We start from the raw sequence: 25,893 nt of genomic DNA on the forward strand, positions 1-25,893 counted from the left end.
GATGTTGCTGGGGAACCTGTAAAAGTGACATGTATTCACATCCTAAATTAGCTACTGTTAGCAAAATGCTAGCTTACTAGCTAGCTAATGTCTATCATTGATTAGCTAGCTGGTCAGCCAGCGTCTTGCTATTAACCCTTGTGCATTTAAATCTTAAGGCTGCTACAAGGAATGTTCATATTGTGTTGATTTTGTGGACAAAAGCAGTAATGTTCCACTGCCGTAACCACAAAATGTGACATCAAAAATAAAATTATCTGAATAAAAGTTTCCTCCCTCTTTCTTTTTGACTAGCTCACATACTGTTCACTGTAACTTTGCCTATAAACACAGGCTCAACACAGGCACCTGATTTCACTGACAATCCGAACCAGTGGCTCGCATCATTAAGAATAACTATATAAAAATCAGACTTTCTTATTATATAGGTTATATATTGCCATCAGCTAACTAGTAAGCTGGCATTTTGCTGACATCCCTTGAGTTAAAGAGTTAAAGCTGTTATTGGAGCACAGAGCAAAAAGGGGCAGAACTTAGGAAGGGTCAATTATGAGTCAGGTTTAGTGGTTATTTGTATCAGTTTATATTCCCCCCTTCCATATTTCTTGGGGCAATAAATAATGCAATAACCAAACTGTAATTTTTCCAGTGCCAAAATTTGATGTGGCTTCATAATGACTGTGGTCAAACGTGACCCATTAGTGCCAAAACAACTGCACATTTTTAATAAATCCACCCTTCTGTGTTATTAAGATGAACTAGTGATTATTTAGCAATCCTGTTGTCTTTTCCAGGGTACTTTTCTTTAATTGTGTGCATGTTTGTGTGTTTGTCCTGAAAGATATATCACCCTTTCTCTTTCCCTCAAAGTTTTGTATAACCAGGAGATACCCCAGCCCCTCCTGACCCCGACTTATTTTTCACTGTAATGAAATTGATTAAATGTAATTGCATTTTAACAAATACAAATTATCAAACTTTGCTTCCGCGTATAGAAAACACTGCTTCCACTGTTTTATTTTAATGATCTTCTGTTATTATAATTTATGACACATGCCAAGCCCTCAGCAGCTCTTGTTGGTCAAACAAAGAGGAGATTTTTGAGAAGCCAAACCCTATATTTCACATTACCCGATTATAATTCCTCATAATTTTCCCCATGTCGGAATTTCGAGTCTGGGGAAGCGTGAAAAATGAGTCCGGCAAGCGATTGTCTGCATTACGCCGTCCTTCAGGGGAAAAAAAATGGATAAGAGCGAGGGAGTGGGAGATGAAGAGAGAGGGGAAAGAGGGACAGAAGTGTGGAATGATACAGCGTGGTATCATAGATATACTGTTGAGTGGGCTGTGGGAGAAGTGATACGGTGAATAAAGAAATAAAGACAGAGTGCTGAGAAGAACGCTGAGTGTCATAGTGAGAGGGTTAGGAGAGGCAGCGCTCCAGTACCTCATTAGGCAGAGGTCTATCTGTGCGCGGCCTACTGCGGGGTTGGATCGGCTGCCTTAACTCACAGGAGTGGTGCTCCAGGCTGCGGGCTCTCTATCTCTGCCCCCTCTTTCGCTTTGTTCTTCCCCCACTTCTCTGCTCCTGTTCAGCCACAGCTGTGAAGGGTTTCAGGGAAGGTTGTATTCTCCAGGAAGGTGGTCTTTTCACCTTTTGCTGCCTGCGTGCAGGTTAATTTGCACGGAAATATACATATGTGTATATGCACCTTTAAGCATACAAAAGGCTTGCTGTGTGGGAAGAGAGGTCGAGTTATTTAGCTTGCAGCATCATACAATTAACCGTACTCATGTGTGATCATTTAACGTATATAGCAGCCTCTGTTTATGTTGCTATACAGGAATGCTCCCACTTGCAAAAGTACATTTCAGAGAGTCAATCAAACTCAACTCAGAGCACCACTGTGGCTAAGTACGGCCCCACAACTGCTAGCGTGGCTGTAGCCATTTTTTGGTCCACCACTTTGGTACATACATTCTGAGATTCAGTCATGCGGGTCATGAGTGCGGGTCAAGTCCATTTGCGTACAGCAGCTCCTAGCATTTGGTCTAGTCTAAAATCTAATTTATCTGAGGTACTATTAGAACATGTTAGCAAGCTAACATGCTAAACTAATGTCATGAAGGTGGTAAAAGTTATACTTGTTCAACATCTGCATTTTAGCATTTTGTGAGCATGTTAGCTTGATGATGTGAATTTTACTCAGAGCTTTGTTGTGGCTAAATATAGCCTAACATAGCTATGGTTAGCATGAATGTAGCTTTTCATTTATAGTTTCTTGTTTCTGTATGCAGGTAAATTTGCGCTGAAATACCTGCACATGTGTATATAAGCACCGAAAGCTTGCTGTGTGGGAAGAAAGATCGCTTCATTTAGCTTGCAGCATCATACAATTAACCATATTTATATGGGATCATTTAATGCAGTGGATCTCAAACTTTGGGTCAGGACCCCCAAGGGGGTTTTAAGATGGTTTTCGGGGGTCGCCAGAATAAAATAACATATTGTAGCAAGCAGCAAGACTATAAACCAGCACCAAAATGACAACTACTTAGTCCAGCAAGCATGATGGGAAATTAGGGTCATATTTTAAACTTGGGAATACAACAGCAATGAAATGGCTTAGAAATTGGGCTGCAAATGTTGTGCATTTTCCTTAACTGATACTTTAAAATGTTAATCACTTAATCATTCATAATTAAGACAGACCTTGCTCATTTTCAGTTTTTGTATTATTTTAATTTTTTACCCTCCTTATTCAACAAATGCCTCTGCCAAATAAAACACTGTCAAATGAGGCACCAATTACTGCCATCTAGACTGTCAACTAATTAATGATTAATACATTTTTAATCAGTGAAATTCTTAATGGTGATTAATCAATTGTTGATTAATCCCTACTCTGAATAGGTTTTATCGACTGTTTGTTAGGTCAAAGCAATGGTCTTCCTGTGCTTTCATGTGTCATGCAGAAATCCCCGAACAGTCTCAGGCAGACTGGGAGGTGGGAGGTCGCAAACACCAGCCTGACTATTCTGGGAGGTCTCGCCTCAAATGGATTGAGAACCACTGATTTAATTTACATACAGCAGACTCTGTTCATGCTGCAGTACAGGAGTTCTCCTGCTTGCAGAGCTACATTTTAGAGATTGACTATCTTGTGCTTAGGCTTATAGGTGAGCCGCATGTGCTGTGTGTATTACGCTTTGGCCCAGAGCATATTGAGGTCTGCCCTTGCATAAACATGTGGGCTGGAAGTACACTGATTAATCTAATTAATTCCACTGTTTAGTGCCAAGCATTTGTAGTGAACTTCGTTTCCTCCTTGCATTTTAATGATAGTGTTTTTTTCCTTCTGTTGTCTTTACAATACTTTCTCAACAACTTTTTGTTTTACATTTTGTATTGTTGACTGGTTCTGGAGTTGGATACTTGAAAGTTTCACACGTCCTTTCACAAAAACCTGTTTGTAATCTCTGCCTTCATATGAGGTTGGTGCACAGAACATTGCAAGTTTATGTTCGCAGAACCAGTATCTTCAAATCTGACCTGTGTCCTTTTCATTTAACAGCTGGGGATTCACAGTCTACACTGACAAACAACAATGGTGAGTGCCGTGCAAAAGTTCTCCAGTTCAATAATTTATGAGTGTGACTTTTACCCTTTCCACTTAAAATATCTCCAAAACAGAAAGAATCAAGTGGCACAGAGTTAAAAAGTTGAAGTTAAAGCACTTTGTAATAATCCAAGTGGGTTAGCAGGGGGCCATCGGTGCAGTTAAAATATATTAGTGATGGTGAGAGGCTGCTGGCTCATAGGAAGTGGAATAATACAAAATCATTTTCTCCTTTTTTATTTAATTTCTAAGTAGCTTCCCTCTAAACCATTATCTGCTGTCACACATAAAGAGCTGCCTTCCAAGTTGACAAATGCTATTCCTTGGCGAAAGCTAGCTACTCTCATAACATTACTGATATCAGTATGAATTTATTCTTATTTAAATAAGACATTTATGAGTAGATTGGGGATATTCCTGACAAAATTGTTGATGGAACAACACCACAAAAAATAAATTTAAGGACAAAAATATGATGGGCTTTATTTTTAGGTCCAGACTAAAATTTGTAATTCATTTGCGGGATTAATGTGTGTGTTTAGTGCTCATTAGCACATTTTAACATCTTAACATGCAAAACTAAGATAGAGAACATGGTAAATGTCATGCTTGTTAATCATCTGCATGTTAGCATGCTAAATTTAGCTCAAAGCACTGTGGTTGCTAAGAACAGCTGCACAGAGCTACTAGCATGGCTGTAGAATTTTAGTTTTGTTTTCTTGAATGCAGCCATTTTGACTTATATTTTATTGTTTACCATATAACATCCTAGCAACAAGGCTTCCGTCCAGACTAATTTATGTTATGAACTGACATGTATTTAGTGCTTATTAGCAAATGTTAGCCAGCTAACATGCTAAATTAATATAATGAACATGGTTTAACTTAGACTTAGCTTAAGAAAAAGAGAAAAAATATATTATTTATGGTTTACCATGTGCTTTCAGTGCCATATTGTATGCTAAAGAGAAAAACAATGTTGCTACATTGTCAATTTTTGTCTGTTTTATTTAGATTACCCAAATTTGCAGATCACAGTTGTCTCAAAGAGCTTTAATAACAGCATGCACACAGTAACAGACATATAGTCCAGTACACCACATTCAGAGACCAGAAATAGCTCAGAATGAAACAGAATATTTCACTAATGTGAATAGATGACAGGTATTATTTAAACCACCATCCAGATTGTTACTTTCAGCGCTAATTACTGCTGCTAAGGGATACTTTACCCATGCAGATTCATGTATTCATAGGTAATCACAGCCTGCCCACGGACCGTCAAGTCTATTTACAGTGATCAATGAACTGTCCCCTAGATAGAAGACACTGTGTCCACTGCTGTGACTCACCAAATCCAGTCACCTGGTTAAGATTTGTGTAAAAGTAACAAGGTGGAAATCAGTGAAGTGACTGAGCTTTCCCTCCTCAGGCATTTCTGCTGCGAGAACAGGGAGGCGCAGGTCAGCTGGGTGACGGACATCATCAGGATGAAGGTAAGATGACGTGCAACAGAGATGTTAGAACGGCAACGCAGTCATGCAAAAGCTTGAAGAGGCAACATAACGAGCGAGAGTGGGGGTGCACACTCTCAGAAATAAGGGTTCTTCCTGAAGGGTTGAGATTCTGTGCAGAATCATTTGCTTTTTTAAAGAAAGAGTCGGTCAAGGGTTCTTTGTAAGACTAAGGGTTCCATTAAGAACCCTTTCCATCCAAAGAATCCTTTTAGAAGAAAGAGTTCTTCAAGGATTATTGAAATCCTTGAACTTTTTAATGAGGGGTTTGTCAGTATTTTTTTTGTCCCACAATATAAAAGGGCTAAAGGTAGAACCCCCTTGGTGGGTTCTACATAAAACCCTTGGAATATATAAAGGTTCTCAGTAGAACACCCTCGATATACTGGAGATGAAACCCTTTGGATCTCAGTAGATCTCCCATAGGAGGTGGAAAGGGTCTGGATGGAATCTTAAGAGAGGGTTCTGGGTGGAACCATTACACCATAGAAGGGTTTGCTGGTGAGTCTGTCATAGGGGCTTCTGGGTGGAACCTTTCACAGATGGTTCTAGGTGTTCTAGGTCAAACTCTGTGAAAGGGTTCCCAGTGGAAACCATATAAAAGGTTCTACTAGGAACCAAAAAGAGTTTTCCTATGGGGAAAAGCCAAATAACACTTTATGGTTCTTGTTAACACCCTTATGTCCAAGAGTGCAGGAGAAATTATGTGCTATCCTTTTTTAAACCCTTTTTACTGTCGCAACCCAAAAATATCAGGGAATGTGACACACACATTGCGGACGCATCCTCCTTTTTCCTTCCTTATTTAGATGAAAAATACACTCGGTTATGGGCCCGGAATAAATCATCTTTTACAATCCGTATCTCAGAACAAGGAGATATGATAAATCATATTTCCCCCAATCATCCATTTCCATTGTGCTGTTAGGCAGATGAAATACATAAACAGGAAAAGAACTGTAAAGTTTTCGAGGTCACTCAGCAATAACATAAATCATTTTATGTGGAAAAGCTGTGAGAATAAGGTCAAGGCGACCATAACAATCACATTGTGGTACTTAGCCCCGAGATACAGCTAAGTGTTGTCGCTGTCAGTCGCTGACACAGCACATATGACATAAATAATGCAAGGCAAAGCAAACACAGGGAGAACAGCTCCGGATGTGTCACATTTTTGCATTATTTCTCACTCTCACATTCGTTCCTAACTGCTCAGTGAAATAACCGTCATGTTTCCTCATTAGACTAAATGCGTGTGTCTATATTCTGCTCATTTATGAGTAAAAGCGTCACAGTAAACTAAAATATCTAACCCTGCACTCTTAGACACAACGGTTCCAAAATGGTTCATCCTGAAGGGCTGATGGTCTACCCAGAACCATTTGCTAATGAAGAACCCCTTTTGAAGAGAGGGTTTTTGTCAAGGGTTCTTTGTAGACCTAAGGGTTCAATTAAGAATGCTTTTCATCCAAAGAACCCTTGACTACATCATCTGTAGTCAAGGGTTCTTTCTGCCATAATACAGATGGGTTCTTGGTTGAAGCCCCCTAAGTGAATTTTAGAAATCCCTTTAAATATAAAAGGGTTCTTGGTAGAACAACCTGAGTGTCTTCTAGATAAAACCCTAAGAATATAAAAATTTAGTAGAATCCCCTTGAGTGTGTTCTAGATAAAACCCTTAAGTTGCTCTATAGAAAAACTCTAGATAAAACCCTTAGAATATAAAAAGGTACCCAGTAGAACCCCCTGATGCATTCCCGATAAAACCGTTGAAATTACAAAAACCTTCTTGGTAGAACCCCCGAAATATTAAAAGTTACTCTGTAGGAAATGCCTTTGGTGGGTTTTAGATAAAACCCTAAAGTATTAAAAGGTTCCCCATAGAACCCCCGAAGTGTGTTCTAGATAAAATTCATGGAATATAAAAAGTTCTCAATAGAATACCCCTGATGGGTTGTGGATAAAACCCTTGGAATATAAAAGAGGTGGAACAGTTCTGGATAGAACCCTCAGAGAGGATTCTAGGTGGAACTCTGGGTGAAACCTTTAACAGATGGTTCTAGGTATAACTCTTCATACTGGGTACAAGGCAGAGCTCTCAGAAAGGGTTCCAAGTGCAACCTGTATAAAATGTTCTACCTTCTCTCATGGCGACAAGCTGAAGAATCCTTTCTGGTTCTAGTGGGCACTTTTATTTCTCAGAGTGTAGCAGCTCTGTTTTTGTATGCTCAGCACATTTAATCAGTATTAGCCCGCCGCTCGGCTTCCTTTATGGGAACCCGTCTGCAGCACAGTGTTGTTTATCACAGGTGCTTACTGTAAAAGCCTTTTAGTGCCTTAGTTTGGGTTAGCAAGTAAAAAGGGCAACACTGTCAGGGTGAGATTGATCTAAAGGGGAAGCCAATTTTTGTCTGTTGTTTCAAGGTGTTTATTTTAGTGGGCTCAGTGACTTTTCTCTACTCTTTGCAGAAGCTCTTAGCTCTGCAACAACTAAATCTATAGCAGACTGGAACCGGCTAAAAATATTAGGATTCTCCTCCCAAATCCGCTAAATATCAGGATCGTCAGCTTCCAACGCCGGGGCTTGTGGGAAGGACACAGGACTTGTGGGAAGGGCAGGGAGAAAGTGTAGATGAGAAAGTAGACAGAGAGCACTTCAGTGTTCTTGATTTCCTTTCTCTTACCTGTTAGCGAGCATTGTGCTCCGACAGTTTCCATAGCAACTGCAGATGGAGGACCTAATTTTGAAGCAAGGTGGAATGGATGGTGGTGGTGGTGGTGGTGGTGAGTGAGGGGAGGGGAGGGGGGGGGGTGTAAAGGTCCAAGGACAGGTCCTAGCAGTGATGAAATAAGGATTTGTTAAAGAGAGACAGTTCTATAGGTCCGAGGGTCACAGTGATAAAAAAGGAGACATTGTTAAAGAGAAAGTTTAGCCGGGGATCAGAACAGTCAGACAGAGGATCTTCACCCCTCTGACTTTCAGTCATTTTAAAGATGCTTGAGTGTTAGTCAGGACAAAAACAGCAATTTATATCTATACATCCTGTATACTGATATAAACTCTACCTTTTCTTCTTTACTTTATCATAGTTTTTAGTCACAACGGAAGAAACCTTGTGGAAATTGTTGATAAAAATGAATGAAATAGAACCAGATACTTCATGTTCCTCAGAATCTGTTGTGTCCATGTCCATTTAGGTATAGACATGTGTTTTTATGTGTATCAACCTTGATTTTGGCATCTGTAGAAGGCCGTCCACTTCAAAAACATTCATGATTTTGAAAAAAGCAAATAAAGGCAATGAACCTACAAGAACTATCTTTGTTGTCCGTATTGAATAATCGCCACAAATACATACAAATATTTTCTATGAATGTACTAACCATTGTTGCTGTTGGCTGTGTGTCTTCAGTACGGCTCTGACCTCTGCCCAAAGAGCGTTAACTCAAAGGAAGCTGCAGATCGCAAACCCTCCAGAGGGGGAGCTGTGACCGAGGGCCGGAAGATTCTGACACACAACCACAATCCCAGCAAACAGGTGAGAAATAAATGACAACATGAACTTTTTTGGCTTCAAAATGTTAAAATATTAAATAGCGAATTGCAGGTTTAGACGCAGAAACCTATTAAAAGTTAATACTGGATATTTACTACAAGGTGAATATCTGAGTTTAAGTCATCATGATTTATTAATTATTCTCACAGTGCACTTAAAGATCTCTAAACAGCTGTCATTAAACAGTTATATACAAAATCTCTATAGTTTTCACCGCGGTCAAACCCTTTTCTCTTTTTTTTTGCTGACAGATTTTCTTCTGCATTTAGGTTTCATGGGGAGAAGTGGAGAATAGGTTTTCATGCCTCAGCTCAAACAGACAAAGCAACATCTAAAACAATTTTATTATTAAGTAATCAGCATGGTTTATTTAATTGCAGTTTTAGCCGGTCCGACCGCCACTTCCGTCCTGACTGTTGAATGGATTGTCATGAATTTTGGCACAGACGTTTCTTCCACTACTTTGGTTTGTGACCAGTTACGTGCAAAACTAATGACATCCCATGAGCCCCAGCTGGATTTGACTTAAGTGCTAATGTTTACGTAACGTGTTAGCATGCCAAAATGTTTCGTAGTCATCACACCTGCTAAATGTTAGCATGTGAGCATGTTGACAGTCTGATACAGCCTCACTGAGCTGCAAGTATGACTGTGGCTCTCTTCTCGTGAATGCGATATTTCAAGAACGCCTTGAGGAAATTTCTCCAAAGCTCAAGGCCGCTGTCACCTCATGTCCATCCTTTATCTCGGGAGCACCTGCAGGGAATTTCATCAAATTTGGTACAACTGTCCACTTGGACTCAAGGATGAACTGATTAGATTTGGGTGGTCAAAGGTTAAGGACACTGTGACCTCAAGTCCATCCCATTCTCATGAATGTGATGTCTCAGGAACACTTGGAGGGATTTTCTTTAAACTTGGCACAAACGTCCACTTGGGCTCAATGATAAACCGATGAGAATATTTATAGAAATATCTAACAGGACAAAATGATGAAGTGATGTCATATCTAAAAGATCCCCAAAGTTATCATGCTCTGCAGCTCTTAATCAGTTCTCTGTGCTCTTCATTAAAATAGTTTCTCAGAAATGACAGCATGTGTTTCACTGGAAATTATACACTGGAATCATGCCTGTCAATATAGCGATATCTTCCATTTTGCCAAATATACAGTTAATACCTTGATTGCAACTTGACTGGTTGGTGGAGGCACACAACCGAGAGGCGGTAATTCTAGTTATTAAATGGTTCCCTCAGAACAGGATCCACAATTATGAGCTGACAGTGTTCGTGAAAAGTCTGAATTGCAGAGGCATATTTTAAATACTCTTTGGGTTCAACTGTTCAGGAGATTTTGTTCTTTGTCTAAGTAATGAAACAGTGTGCACTTCTACAATAAAATAAGAAATGACATTTTGATTTCCACCGGTTGTCATGACAGTAAGAACTACTTTATAAACTGAAGTCATATTCATTTTTACAGTGTCAGGTGGGTTACTTGAAAAGTTTGATCAATTACAAATTACATTTTTGAAAAATATTGCTCCACTAAAGGTATATATCCTGTTACATTACTTTCTGTTACTTAGTTATGTGTTATCACCAAACACTGCTTATAAATGATTTCATTTTCTATGTAAATTTGAGTACAAGGAATTCTCCTGACATGAAAAATGACTTGACTTGAATTCAGTCTGTTGCAATTCATCTTTATCTGCCATTGTTGCCCAAAGCCAACGGACAGGAGGATTTCTCTTGATGGTGGCAACCCAAGGCCCACCAAGGACGCTGCTCTCCACCAAAAGATGAGCACCACGGCCAACTGCCCGAAGCACATCGACATGTTCAAAGCCCCCGAAGTCCCACACAGAAGATCCTCTGTGGATGCTTGCCAGCCCAAACGCCTCGCTTCCCCGTCGCCATCCAGACACTTGCAGCCCATGCCTTTGCCTGTTCCTCCTCAGAGCGGCTGTAAGACCATCAGCAGGAGACCTGTTCTGGGTGGGGAGAGTATTATGCCGCCTAATCTGCTGAATGAACTTAACTCAGTGCTGAGCAAGACTGGTCGCAGTGCCAAGAACAATGACTGACAGGCAGAGACGTCAGGAGAAAGAGAGCTACCTAGAATGGCAAGACAAACATTACAGGGCTGAGTAGAGAGAGAGAAAGACGTGCAGACTGACAGAGAAAGACCACACAATGCAGATGGAGCCAAAGAAAGTTGCTTTCATGAGGGGGGATCATAGCCCGAGGACTGCTTTTGAACTTGGATATACAAAGGGATGCCGATGCACAAGGGGATGTGGAAAACAGGTGCAAGGAGACACTGGAGGTCATGCAGACCTCAGCTGGACATGGCGCTGACCCAAGCACTACAAAACGTGATTTATATGCCGCTCTTCTCAGCCCAGAGAATCTTACAAAAATATGTTAAGCTGTCAAACCTCAGAAGTTTCTAGAAATGCTTGCTTCATGCTTTAAAGCTTCCAGTTACTTTGAAAAGGCTGTTCAGAGTTCATATGGAAAATAGTGATTATTTTAATCCTCAAGCAAGGAAGTTAAAGGTCCGGTGTGTAAGATTTACAGGGATCTATTGGTAGAATATGGAAAAAAAATTGTATAATATTCAGAAGTATGTTTTCATTAGTGAATAATTATCTGAATCATCTGTTTTATTTTCTTTACTTTAGAATGAACCATTTATGAGGGACCCTGGTAGCTCAGTTGGTAGAGCAGAACAGACGAACAAACATCGGCTCTAGATTGATCCTTTTGCAGTATTTGCGAGCTCTGTGGACACTGTAGGTTCTGCTACGTGCTGGAAGCCCAGACTGAGGTGACCTGTTCGCATTCTGGAAGCTTAACACCAGATGTCACTAAATCCTACACACTGGTCCTTTAATCTTAAGTGAAACATTTGTCTTCATTCTTGTCAAACGTTGACTTATCAGTGACGGGGTCTGCCATCTCAGAATTGAAATTCTTGTATGCAGAAGAGACGAGCAGGTTAAGGGCCCACTAGACATTTACTGTGGTTTACATTTTTGTAGACAAGCGATATTATATTAGCTGGTGGTGGTGGAGGGAAATTCCATGTATAATTATTTATTTCCAATAGTTTTTTTTTTAATATATATTTTTTAACCATTTTTTTCACTGTAACCAATAACTGAACAGCTAATCAACAGTTTTTTAAGCATATCATTCTGTGGTGCACCACTTTAAACTTTGCACTGTTTGTCAGCAAATGTAATTTTAATGTACAGTATAATTTTATATGAATAAAGAATGCTAAATGCTTTAACATGCTCTATTACAGAACAGTTTCATCTTGAATGATAAGTAAATTGCATTTGACCAACTTTTTTTTGTAGCTTCATGTTCAGTGTTTTCTTGAAAAGCAAACTAACCTTTCTGAAACATTAGTCAAATTAAGCTAACATAAAAAGACACCCCAAAATATAACTTACTGCTGCCCTGGAAGAGCCTTAATAAGTGTTCATGTTCAGATTTGAGGCATAGACTAATAAAATTGAGTTACTCAGGTGTCATCAGATCCACAGAAATGGAAGCTTAAGAAGATTAAGATAGCCACTTTGAATGTAAGTTAGCACAGATTGTGTTAGATGAAATACGTCATTAAAACTCCACTCCACGGAAACATCATCACATTTAGTAACGTCATTCTCAATCAGAAGCAGGCCTTGAGAGATAAATTAACTGCATGGTCCCGACATGAACAGGAACATGATTTTAGCTTTTCTGCTGAAGTTCAGGTGGAAAGTCTAAAGAGATATTTTTTTAATTTTCCAAAAACACATTTGATTTAAAAGCATGTCATTGTCTCTGCTTGAATGCGGAGTATTTATTATTGACATCCGCTTAAAAAAAAGACATTTATAAATCGAAGAATAATACACTACGCTGTTATCTCACTGGTGCATTTCTTGGGTGGTGCAAATTAAAAATGTCTATTTTTTGCTGAAAGCTCTGGCTAAAAATTACCTGTAATGTGTTTCCACAGAAATGCAGATGGTGGGAACAATAGAGATGGTGGAGGTGTCAGTGTGTGAGTGTTTAACAGAAAGAAAGATACACACAGAAAATCATTTTCAGAGAAATTGTCAGTTTTATACTTTTTATAGCAGATTCACCCAAATCCATCAGATAATTACAGTTGGGTGAAAATAAAATACTACATGAGGTAGAACCATTATCATAATATGAGATTGAAAAAAAAAACTTATATGATGATAGAAATGTGGTAAGCCAAAAAGTGATAAACATCAGTGTTGTTTAATGATAATTACCATCATTGCTTTCAGGTTTATTATGCATCATGATTGGATTTTTTTCTGTTCAATTGCTAGGAGCTCTTTATCTGTGTTTTATGTCTATTTTAATATTGCATCTGCTCCCTACAGGTTTATACACTCTTATGAATAAGGGTTCCAAAGGGTTTCTTCCTGAGACTCTACCCAGAACCTTTTGCAGAGAGTTCTTTTAAAGATTGGTTCCTCAAGGACTGTTGAAATTTCAAGTTGTCTAGGGTTCTTTCTACCATGGTATAAGAGGGCTCTCCCCTGGGTGGGTTCTAGATAAAACCCTTCACAGTGGATGGTTCAAAGTATAACCGTCTGTGTTGGGTTCTAGTTTGAACTCTCTGAAAGAGTTTGAAGTGTAAACTTTATAAAGACTTATACCAAGGGCGTAATGGGGTTCTCCTTGGGAGACAAGCTGGAGAACGGTTCTTGTAAGCTCCTTTATTTCTAAGAGTGTTTAATACAGTCATTTGTGTTTTTTACAGCAGGTAAATGTGCTCAGTGTTTTTGAAGATTTTATATCTCATTGGATAGATTTCCTTCTGTACACTCTGTTGTGTTATATAAACATATCTGCAAGATTTACGTAGAGCGTCTTAAGCCCATGTGGATTTCAATGTGAAGCTCTTCCATCTTTAGCTTCTTTATTTATTATATCCCCATTTTATTCATACGTTTCATCAAATTTAGTCTTTTTTCTCGAGTGAAATGCAAGAATAAACTCCCCGTCTCAAGTCACACGCTCTTGTTGAATAATGTATAGCGGCCGGAAAACGCACACGTAGGCAATTGTCACACAGGTTCTTCCATGAAAAATTCATATTAACATTTTATTTTCATTATGCCTCATACACCAGCTGCTTGTCCTTTGTTTCATGTCCTTATATTCTAATCATAGAGCCAACACATTTGTGCATACGTGGTCCGAGTATTTCTTATTGGGGCTTTGTTTGCACTGTACCAATATGTTTTTTCTTCCCTTGTCTATGTTAGCTATGTTACTGTGATCATTGCAAGAGTAGAAATTAATGTTCCTACTCAATTGGCCTGTTGAGTTAATTTTCATTGCAAGTAGCCTTTCTGTACAGAATAACGTCTGCTGCAAGATAATATATGTGTATATTGTTCAGTATTAAATGTATAGTGGATAGAAATCCCTTTAAAATTCTGCATCGTTTCATGTCCCCTGTATGTAGCTGTACTGACGCCGCCTCTATGTATGTATCCTCTACATCTTTCCACGGACTGTCATCTGTATGTACATTTCCCTCTGTTGCCCTCTGTGACTGTATAACACAGCATTTTTCCATCTCTCTAAGGGCCTATAGTGTATGAAGGTCACCATATGGTGGAAGAGAGTTCAGTGAAAAGCTCTGCAAAGTCATTTTATGCGACGACATTGACCGTATCACTCCGTCGAGGTAACAACCGATGTGGCTGCAGTGCTGGAAAATAAGTTAATTTACTCAAGTACACATAAAACAGAAATATTGTACTTTTTTTTTACTCCACTTTACATTAATTTGGCAGGAAGAGTTACGGCCCCCCAACCTTTTTTTTGGCTTGCGGCCCCCTACAAAGAAGCAGTGTCTAGTTGGTGCCCCCCCGTCACGTTTCAGATGTCCTTGAGTTGTTAGCAGTTCCACCACAGAGACAAGTCCCCTATAAACTTTTCAGATGGTTTCATTTGTTGAAGCCCCCAAAAATGAAATTATGTAATTAAAATAAAACAGAAGCAAAGAAAAAGTCCAAAAAAGAATATGAACATATCTTTAGCTTGTGACCCTTTGGCATCAGACCCCTGGGGTGGGAACCACTGGACAAAGGTGAACCATATATAAAGTACCAGTTTTACCAGTTTCACCTCGACCGACTGCAGCACTAAACCATTAATACACAATGACACATGATGTCATGATGATATCTGAAGTACATTTTACTTTAGTTGAGTATTTTAGATTGTTGTATTGCCACTTCTACCTCAGTAAATGATCTGGGTACCAACGTTACTTAAAATGAATAGATCTTAAAAGGTTGATTTTATGGCAGAGCTGTTGCTCTGAATAGCAGTAGGTTGTACAGGACTGTACAGGTGTACCTCTTAATGTGTCCACCGAGGATTTGATCAGCATATAAACATGATGCATTGTTAAAAACCAACCAATAGTATATAAAGTGGCAGCTGCAACATTAAAATGGTGCTTACATGTTGACACATCCATCCTATGAATACTTCAATAATTTAACAGTAATATAACTCTCTGCGGTGTTTTAGAAGTTTTAATGTCTTTTTTGGTTTACATTCGCTGCCATTAGCTTCAATTCATAAATAAAAAATAAATATGAAAAACCTCCTGCTGACTTTTGGAATCAATCTGCACTTAAATTGCAGTCATTTGTAATGCAGTAATGGAGTAACAGTTAAAGGTACAATAGTGAGTAAATTTTAAGGTTTGCAGATAAAGAAAAATCTTCATAGTCAATCACTGATCAAATTACATTACAATCGGTTGAAACAGACATTGGTTTACTTGTTCCAACTTCCAGAAAATGTCAGAAAATGTAAAATATTCTATTCCTCTTTTTGCTGGGGACCCTCTTACAGTCCACCCAAGGACCTCTGCTGGCCCCTGGACCCAAGTTTGAAAGCCACTGTCATAGGCGATCGAGAAAGTAGGTCTTTACTTTTTAAGTTTTGTGATACATGTAAATTGCTTCACATTGTACTTCTAACTCACTGATCTGCATATGATACAGAAGTTAATGACAACCAATGGATGAATAATGGTATAAAGATCCATCTAAAACTGTACAGCCGGGACTTGAACAAAAATATAAAGGCAACATGATTTGTAGTGAAGGAGCTGAACCTTGAAAGAAATACAGGCACAGCATGGTCCTTCGCTCTAAGTACATTTCGATAATAATACCAATGTACAAACCTGAAGGTTTCTTCCACCACTGACTCTCTGCTCTGAGTCATACAGTACATGCATGCAGAGGTGTACAGTAACAGAGCACCTGAGCTGTATGCGGTGTTCACACAGACAGTGATGACAGAGGGAGAGAGGGGAGAGGAGGGAGGGGGATTAGAGAGAGGGAGTGAGCTGATCCGCTCGAGAAAGAGAGAGAAAATGACAAGTTATTTCAAAAGAACAGACATGAGCCCTCTGATTCGACGTGAGATGCTTCTCAATTAAAGCTGGAGAGCTGTGGTTTTTAAAAACAAGACGTGTTGGACTTAATCCGATGCAGTTTTGAGATGTGGAGGTTATTGATCAGCCCTTGGCCTTGTGGAAGTGTCCACCGAGGCTGCGATCTGTTCTCACCCCGTCTCCCTCTCCGTCTTTGGTGTTGGCTCGCTTTGTCTCAGTCTGTGAATAATATAAACATCAAGGGCAGAAATGAAAGGGAGGAGATGAGTGACAGGTCTCAACATGGTTCTAATTCCACTTTGGACATCTATATTCTAGTCTGCTGACAAGGAGCACTGCACTCTTAGAATTAAGGGTTCCAAAAGGGTTCTACTCAAAACCATTTGCTTCTGAAAGAACCCCTTTCTTGAAGAAAAGGTGGTCAAGTGGATGTCAAGGGTTCTTGGACTACCCTAAGACTAAGGCTAAGTTCCTTGGATCCTTGGTGCTATCTATTGAATCAGCCTGCATTTCCACCAGTTTTGAATAGAATGTGATGCGCCCCTTTGGTTCCCAAAGAAAACCTGCTATTTTCCATTCCAGCTGGGAACCAACTTTTCAGGTTACGAACCAGTTCATTGTTGGTGGAAATGCTCAGAACGGCTTAAAAGTAGATTTTCTAGGTCAATGTTGGTGGAAAAGTATGGTTAAAATCCTTGAAGAACTACTTCATCATCCTCAAAACCACAAAAGGTTTCTTGGTAGAACACCCTTTCGAGCTAAAAGTCTTGGAATATATATTAAAAAAAAACTATACTGGGGAAACCCTTGGAATACAAAATGGTTCTTGGTAGAAACCCCTCGGTGGGTTATAGATAAAACCCTAGAAATGTAAAAAGGTTCCAGGTAGAACCACTGGGTGGGTTCAAGATTAAACCCTTGGTATATAAAAAGTTTCTGGATTGCATTACACCATAGAAAGGTTCTCTGTAGAACCTCTCATAGGGGATTCTGGGTGAAAGCTTTCATAGATGTTCTAGGTATAACCCTTTATATTGGATTCTAGGTAAACTTTCTGAAAGGTTTCCAAGTGGAACCTTTAATATAGATTCTAGCAGAAACCTTCTGGGGGACAAGCCGAAGAACCTTTATGGTTCTAGTTGGTACTTTTACTTCTAAGAGTTTATCTTTCTGAAACAAGTGTGCAATTAAAATACATATCCTTAGCAGCCATATGCCTCGTCTTAGATGATTAGTAATTTTAAGGGGTGCAGAGAAAAAAAATTCCATATTGACTTAAAACATGCCAGGTGTCCGTGAGGATAGCAAACAAAACTGAAGTAATCTTCTTTGCTTTATCTCAGACCAGTGTAAATCAGAAAGACGGTACTGTTAACTCTGACATACTGCAGCTGTATAACATGCACGTCGAGCCATGGCCCCGATGATTTACATTTCCAGAAAGGGTAAGCCTTATATTAATGGAGCCGTCTATTTTAGCAGCTATAAATAGCTCACTGCATGAAGTTGTCCCACTGCTGGCTGCCGTTTTACGCTGATCCACACATTCTGCCCTCTAATCTCAATTCTATTAATGTCTCGGGTGATATTTACGACACATGGACCCTTTTAGCCTGACACGGCTGTAAAGTATATGTTCAAACCAGCCAAGCTTTATCTAATTAAAAGCCTCTGCAATTGCAATTCAACTGGGATTGAGTCTTTAAAACCTCAATCAGTTTTTTCCCCCCCTGGTTGAGGGAGGGAGCAAGTCGCCACAGAGCTAATAAAGAAGGGAATGTTCAACATTCCAATTAAACATTGCGGCAGAATAAAGCCGTAGATCATTTTCATATTTTTGCATTATTGGAATTATAGGAATGCTGCCAGATGGAGGGGGTCACCTCGGTGATAACACTGTATTTGTTTGGGTGGGAACCTCACTGTCCTGTAACTGAAGCACATTCCTGTTCTCTAATTGTGCATATTACTTAAGTCATAGTTTATATGTTAAAATTTTGTAACTGGCCTCTGTTAGCTGAAGAATTGGCGAATGTTAATATATTTGCAAAGGTGTAAAATACAATCGTATACCTTGAGTTATATGCCAAACCCATCTTGGTTAGCCTTTTAGTCTTTAGGTTTACACTGTTCCAACAATCACCAACTCTGGTTTGGTCAAAATTAATCCTAAATTCTCTGAGTGAAGATGGTATTGCACTTTTCACTTTGTGCAAGTGCTTGAGGGTCTGCTGGAGTCTGTGTAACACAGACTAATCAGCACACTTGTCCATGCTGCCATTACATATGCTGATCTACTGCACATGTCTGGAATGCATCCTCCAAGCCGACTCTAGAGAGTCGAATAAACAAAACTGATAGGCATCTACAGGTGTCCATGTCCGCCTCCATTTGGGACTATAACAGAGCCCTTAGATGTAAAAATAATAAGAATTGCTGAGCAGCAGCTCTGACTTTTTCTTCTGAGGCGGACCAAAAACTTAGCTAAAATCACCCCCACAAAAAACAGCCGGAGATGGACACATTCAATCGTCGGTAGCCAATTTCTTCATCCATCCCTGGTTTCGACTTATTCAGATATCCTGAGTATTCTTCTTCCTTTTGAAAAATTTGGCAGCTACGTTACCCACAATTCAATCTCAGACAGTTGAGTTGCAGATTCAGGTGTGTAATGCTAATAATGGCTACTGTAGTCTTGAACCTCTAGCCTGAAGCAGATACGAAGCACAAAAGGCTTCATACAACTTTTTTACATGTAGTTCTACTCAACACCTGTAAATACACTTTGATGTCTAAAATTGGCACGCTGCCCCTCTACCTCTGGCACGTTGCATTCATGTGCACCTTTGATGGTCTCATTTCCCGAGTTGGGAAGTTGTTCTTCCAACTTTGGTGCGTTCATGAGCTTTTAAGTCGAAATTTGGAAGGGTGGTGGAGGGTTGTTGTACTTGCTGTAGTGTTTTGGGTGATGGGTTGGCAGGAACTAGCATCATGTTGATATCCAAGTACCCTGAAACGGTTTGAAGCTTTACATTTCAAAGTTATTTTGCCCCTAGACCTATTTCTGCACCAGCACGTTCTCTGAAACCACTAAAAATATTGCTTTTCCTGACTTGTTATCAGGGTCAATACTAATAAATAACTTTTCTAACTAATCTGGGTCAGTCTACTTGGAGGGCAACTAGCTGTCACATATAAGATATGTAAGATAGAAGATGCTCTGACTTTAGAGGGCGTTCGCATGAATTTTTCCAGTCCAGAGCTCATTTTTCTGCATGCATACATGATAAATCCCACCTACAAAGCTAATTGGCTAGATTGTTTTTCCAACCATGGAAACAGCTGTCAATTAGCATAGCACCAGGCCACTTTTAATATCTGAAAAATGATAATAAATCAAAACTGTGTTACAAAATAATTACTTGGACTTTGAAAGATGTGAACATTTGTTAAACAGGACAGATCCATTCAAGTTGCATCCTGGGGAATGTAGGATCCAGAGCCTGACTCAATGTATAGTGTCTAAAACTCACATTATCTTGGCCTCTGCTGCATCGCTTTTGCCCATTCTTTTTTAAATCTCTTGCAAGTCCCCCAACTTTATGGACGTGCAGTAATAAATCTCTGGAGTACTCCTTAAAGATGAAAAATAAATCCTGAGGTTTAATCTCGGTGCATAGAAATGCTGTCTCTCCTCTGTGAACACTGTGCTCTGCAGTGGAGGAGAGTGATTCTAATATTGATACAACCATAGCTGGTGGATTCAACCAACCACGGGCTGGAAAGCTGTATATGAGGGTCTTTGGGACTTGGTGAGGGTTCAGCACCTTCAGAATAAGAGCGGGTTTAAGACAGCCAGAGAGAGAGGGAAGGAGCTGTGAGCTGATCAGGGTGAACCTGCAAGCCCTGCGGTCATTTCCATTTAGTAATCCACTCCAGAGGTGGAATGAGAAGCGAGGCCAAGCCGACCTCTGCATACCGCCGTCCAATAGGCTGCCCTATTTCGCTAGCGAGGGAGTGAGAACAGGAATGGGCAGGCGTAAGCAGAAGAAGAACAACAAGGTGGAAGGAAATGAGTGACAAAAATGTGACTAATGGAAATAGGAAATATTTCATACCTGAGCGTTTAACATAACAAGAAAGGAACTGTATTACCCGGAGAGGGGGGGTAATGCTTGACGATCTCCTGACCCCGTATCCCGAGTCCCTGTATTGGCTTTCTGTTCATGTGTGGGACCTTGACCACCCTATTAAAGCAGGCGGCCAGTTCCCTGGAGTGACCAGCAGCACACCACATAAGACAGTCAGCAATTTGTTGTGCACCATCATGCCCCCCAGCTCTCCAAACCACACCATCCCAAGGACACAGCTATAGATTGGACACCATTGATTTGAATTGGAGAGACGAGCATAATTTGTTGCCTCATTCTGAGTCCATTATTTATTTATCCCCTTCTAATCTAGAATGCCAGTCCATCCACAGTAACCTTCATCTCAAGATTGTTTGGTCTAAACTAAGTTATCAACACAAAGGGGCGGAGGAAACTGGAAGGGATTTAAACACTTGCTTGTTAAAGATGCATAGAGTTTCTATAGCGTGGCGGAGTCGTTGTCCTCAGAAGTTTAGGTGTCCTTGGCTGGTGTTTGGTATACTTAATATCTGACGTACTGTCTATATACACGCTCCAAGTCACCAATCAAAGAGTTCAGATATCTCATCATTATTGCATAAGACTAATTTGGTGGTATTAGAAAGTCAATATGAGCACCTCACCAGATTAGTTGGCCTATTGAGACAGCTGTCAAAAAGCTGTGTTTGGTTTCAGATAAAAATGCAAGAAGCAAAGCATCATTAACGTACAAAGATTGCATGCATTCACTTTTTTTTTGTAATAATTCCAATATTGTTTCAGTCTTTGATGTGTCAGACTAATCACATGTACAGTAGGTACAGTTTACATATCTAGTATTGGAGTAGGTTACTTCTGACACAATAAAGAAAACCTTTTTCTTCTTTAAAATGATAAGGTCAATTTTTAAAATATAAAGCAAGCCCAAGTTACATTCTTACTTGGTCTAGCATGACCAGTGACTTGGTTTAAAAAGCAACACCATGTAGATTCTAAATAAAAAAAGGTAAATAGATATAGATATTAGATAGATATTATAGATAAATACATATTCATATATTGCTTTACTAGTCTACTGATTACTGTACAACCCATTCACTAACACAATCATATACCCTGATGGGACTGGGGGCCGGGGGCAATTTGGGCTTTGACACGCAGACTGGAGAAGCCCAAGATCGAACAGCTAATCTTCCGATTAGCAGACAACCTGTTCCTTCTGAGCCACATCTACCCCCAGGGACACCGAATTGTATTTCTTATAAATGAAAAGGTGAACTCTAATTAAATAAAACAAGATCTTGCTTAACTCAGTACCCTCTGCAGTTTTGTTAGTACATCCTTACTTGGTCTGCTAGTAGCCTGTGGTGCCTAGTGTTTGCTAACATCGCTGTATAGATCCATGAGAATGGTTCCTGGGTTTAAGACCGTCTTCTTACACTACATTTTAGCATTCAACATCAAAAAACAAAATACACTTTTGCTCAGTTCAGTACAATTCACTTGGTCTCATATAACCAGTGGTTTATGTTAGCTAATGTTAGCAAACTTTGGATAGATGTTGCCATTTATATGACTTTAGTGAGAGGAAACTTCCATGATTTTATGACTCATCTGCAGTGGTGCATTTAACTATTTTATCATGCACTGCTTTCTCATAAATGTCAGTTATGGCCACAATGGCCACTATTGAGTAAAAGTTACATAATTGTGCTTTGAAGCCACCATGGGCAGATGGTGTTTTATATGTAATTATGCCCCTCAAATTATCTCAGAGAAATTGTCTGAGGTTTTTGTTTGTAAAAGAACAAGAAAAACAGACAATCCACATGTAAATTGGTGCAGTGTGTGAGTGTGTGTATGTTGCTCCCAGTCTGTTTTGCTTTAAAACCATTCAGGAACAGACTTATTATATATAGAAATCAGCTTTAAGCTTTAATTTTAATATTCCCTTTTTCAAAATTGTAGCCTGAATGATTGAATTTACATTTCATTCAATACAAGCCTGTTCTTTTAGCTGTCGGAGGCCACTGGATAATTTATACACCTTTTTTTTTCCATTTCTAACTGCATTCAGCTGTGTTTAACCCTTTGAACGTCACCGTTTTCAGCACTTCTTTGTTCACACTGAAGCTCGCCTCACTGCTTTTTTTCACAATAACGTGTCTGCAAGTCTGAAGGTGCAATTAGCCAGAGAAAGAAACAATCACGCAATTTCATCTCATAATTGATATTAAGCCCCTTCTATATGCAAATGATTGAAAAAGATCCAATCTCGCCGTTTTATTTGATAAGGCTGCGAACTCTATCATAATACATATCACATAACACACACACTCACTCACACACACACACACACACACATCTTTCTGCACCTTCCCCGAGCGAGGCTGGTCCTTTTTTCCTGATGGTGAGATAATGACCCTCATTGGTTTGTGAGATTTCTGATTAGCAGAAGAACAACAATGACTGCTAATTACCACCTGAAAGACTAAGCTGCGCTGATAGAAGCTTCTTTCAGCCCCGTGGTGCTGCAAAATTCTGTGTGTGTGTGCGTGCACCTGTGTGTGTGGCTTTGTTTACATGCATGCGGTTGATTTCCCACTAGAGGATATAAAAGAGACCGAGATAGACCAAGGGTGAGGGGCAAGTGCTCTAGTGAGACGTAGTTAGAGAGGGAAAGAGACAGAAGGGACGGATGAAAAGAAAGGCAGCGATGATAGAGTTGTTCCAGCTCATAGACATGAACTGTTTGTCTTTTTTTCTGCCCACCACAGACTCATTTAGCAGAAAGACACCTTTTCTTGACTAGTCTGACCAGTGGACATCTGTATTACAGATCTTGGGCAAAAGTAAGAACGAAGCAACAGCAGCATTGTCAGAAAACACAACGTAGCATAACACAAAACCACACAAAGTGATATTTTCACTGTTGCTAGGAGATGCAAAGACTCACTAAAAGGGGAATGACTTTCTCCGACAAAAAGGTAGTAACACTGCCTTTTCAGGCTCAGACTTTTGAGTACAGTTGTAAACATTATTAAATCATTGTCATTTGCGCTGCAGCGTAGCATGACTGGCGACACTTATAGAGACCATTGCCCTCTAAATTCATGTTTTCCAGGCTAAACTAAATCTTTGCAAATGCTTCCCTTTCACTCACAAGATTTTGTTGGCTTTGATGTGTCCCTGTTGCTCTGACTAGAGTCGAACTGTGGCCTCCAGCAAAATGTGTCCCAATGAATATTTGATTCAGCTTGATTAGCTATCGGTTTGGTTCAATATGGCATGCATAATGAAGCACAATGCAGCCGCATCAAAAATGCAACCCGGCAGCTCACCAAAGGAGTTGAAGCGTAGCCTACCTGTAGACGGACCTTCATTTCTTCTTCAGACAGCAGCTACAGAATGGACTCCTTCATTTCCGACATCTTTTCATCTTTGCTCCCACCGCCCTCGGCTCAATGCCACATCTTTAATTGAGCTTCCATTTTCCTAACCAAGTTAAAAGCAAGTATCTGATGGAGATGACTTGGAGGGAATTGGATTAGACAGTGGAAAATGGTTAAAAGACGGAGCCGTTATCCAACGTGTCCATGTTATCAGACCTCCGACAGATCATATCCTGCTGTTATGCTTCAGTGTGATGGTTCCCAAACCTCTGGCCACCTTAAAGACAAATTTCACTAAAACAAGACTGTGTTACATTTTCAGAGAAGACGAACTGAAAATTTGAAAATAATAAATATGCTATGAAACACACCATTTCTCATTCAATACACATAGGGGTCAGGCCAGTACATATTGTTTGGTCTAGTATGCCGATTAGTTTATTGTGAACAATGCTGGACAGATTAAAATAATATAAAAATAACAGTAACAGTCTCTATTCCTTATTGGCCTACTTACACCCTGCCACTGATAGCAACAAAGTCTCTGTGGAAATGAGATTGTGGTGGATGAATCAGTTAAACACAGGACTTGAGTCCCAACCTGGGAGATTGTTGCTTGTACTACAACTCTAGCAGTTTTCTTAATTGATGCATGGTGAAAAGTTGCAAAAACACCAGTGGTGTTTTGAAATGACATTTAGAAATGATAACTAACAGAAACTTTCTGTCTGTTGATAATCCTGAAGTATCATACTTGCACTGTTTTAAATTTGTGGAGCTTGTAGAAATCCATCTTCTTGCGTTTCTGTCTGAAATACTGCACTTTAGACGATGGCGGGAAAAGATGTTAGCTGCAGCCTGTTCGCCAGATGAATCGGTGCTTTGATTGGGCGCAGCAGTTCATTGTGACGTGTTGATGCATGTTCAGAAAGATGGTAGTTTGTCTCTTCCATGCAGGTGTAAATAGCCACACTGGCTATTCCATCTCAGGTGCAATAATAGCATAGCATTGTTGGCTACTGACACCTGTGTGCTAATAGCATCTGCCTAATTCTAAACTTAAGATATAATCTTTGTTAAGTTAAATGTCTGGGACAGTATTTTGGCTTTTTGGCTCTTCTGCAGTTGTCACATTTTAGCATCTTAAAGATAAACACGATGGTGTCTTTAAATTCACAGCCGCAAGACAATCTTGGTGAAAGCTAATTCAATGTGTCATTATTCTGTACCTCACACTTGTTGCCACGGTGGCTGCTTTTCAGCAAAAGTTACATAATCCTGCTTTAAAGCAAAGAAATGTCTCCATTTGGCCGCTCATCAACGGTGTAATGTCTGTGATTCTTCAACAGTTCCACTAAAGTTGAAATTGTTTCCTCCAGAGGTCTGAAAACTAGTATTTCATAAGACAGATGAGTTGTATCAAATAATCATAATTTTGTTGAAGAAATGTGCTTGTTTTTACTTTCCCATCCACTTAATCTTCTTGTGGCCCCTCATTTCTGATCCACTGCTTTTAGAGTCCACTTAACACACAGCAAACTTTTGTGTTGCTCCTCTGACTTTCTTAACCGTGGTTTGTTGAAATTAAATCCTCCTGTCGTCTGATTTTTACCCCTTTTGTTTCTTCAAAACTCGGGTTTCCTTTGATGCATGAAAGTTTGCCAATGTTTTTCTTATAACTTCCAACTCCGATCGAACGCTTCCTTCCAGCCGTCCTTGGATTAATCCATTCTCTCTCTCTCCCTCTCTAACGAGCCTCTTTTCTGCTTAATTAACATTAGTCGGGGCTTGTTTGTGCAGGCATGCTATTCAGGTCATGAATAAACTAGGGACTGGAACTGGTTTCTTTTGCATTCTGAGAACTGTTTAGTTCCTCCATATTCATCCTGGCTTATCGGGAGCATTGTCTGCATGGGTGTGCAGATTTGTGCGTGCATGTGTGTGTGCATGTGGTTTCCTAATGAATAGTGGAATGCTAATGGTGGTAAAACAGTGATTTCTCCAGCTGATTGGGTGTAATGGATGGTACTCAGAGCTCCTTCATAATTGATGAGGATGTCTTGTGGATGTCCCAGTGCTGTTGTGCATTGATGTTGCTGTGTGTGCATGTGTATGTGTCTGCGGAAGCGCAGTGTTTTTGGGTGGGGCCCGAGACTCCGGAGAAGTCTGTTCTTGTTATTTCTGCAGTAGCTCCTGTCAATTC

The 25,893-nt window shown here is 39.8% G+C and overlaps 1 protein-coding gene across 2 annotated transcripts in view; it reads left to right on the forward strand.

The window, feature by feature from the left end:
- Positions 1-11,354, forward strand: part of arap2 (ArfGAP with RhoGAP domain, ankyrin repeat and PH domain 2) — a 169,915-nt gene extending 158,561 nt beyond the window's left edge. For both annotated transcript variants that reach the window (XM_084711724.1, XM_084711725.1), the window contains exons 30-33: positions 3,576-3,611; positions 5,053-5,116; positions 8,548-8,673; positions 10,425-11,354. In XM_084711724.1, the coding sequence (XP_084567850.1) occupies positions 3,576-3,611; positions 5,053-5,116; positions 8,548-8,673; positions 10,425-10,781 (583 nt within the window). In that variant the 3' untranslated portion in view covers positions 10,782-11,354. The remainder of the gene's footprint in view (positions 1-3,575; positions 3,612-5,052; positions 5,117-8,547; positions 8,674-10,424) is intronic.
- The last annotated feature ends 14,539 nt before the right edge of the window (positions 11,355-25,893 follow it).

The sequence above is a fragment of the Lutjanus erythropterus genome, chromosome 23 (assembly GCF_056507025.1).
Source record: "Lutjanus erythropterus isolate fLutEry1 chromosome 23, fLutEry1.hap2, whole genome shotgun sequence".
Lineage (NCBI taxonomy): Eukaryota > Metazoa > Chordata > Actinopteri > Lutjaniformes > Lutjanidae > Lutjanus > Lutjanus erythropterus.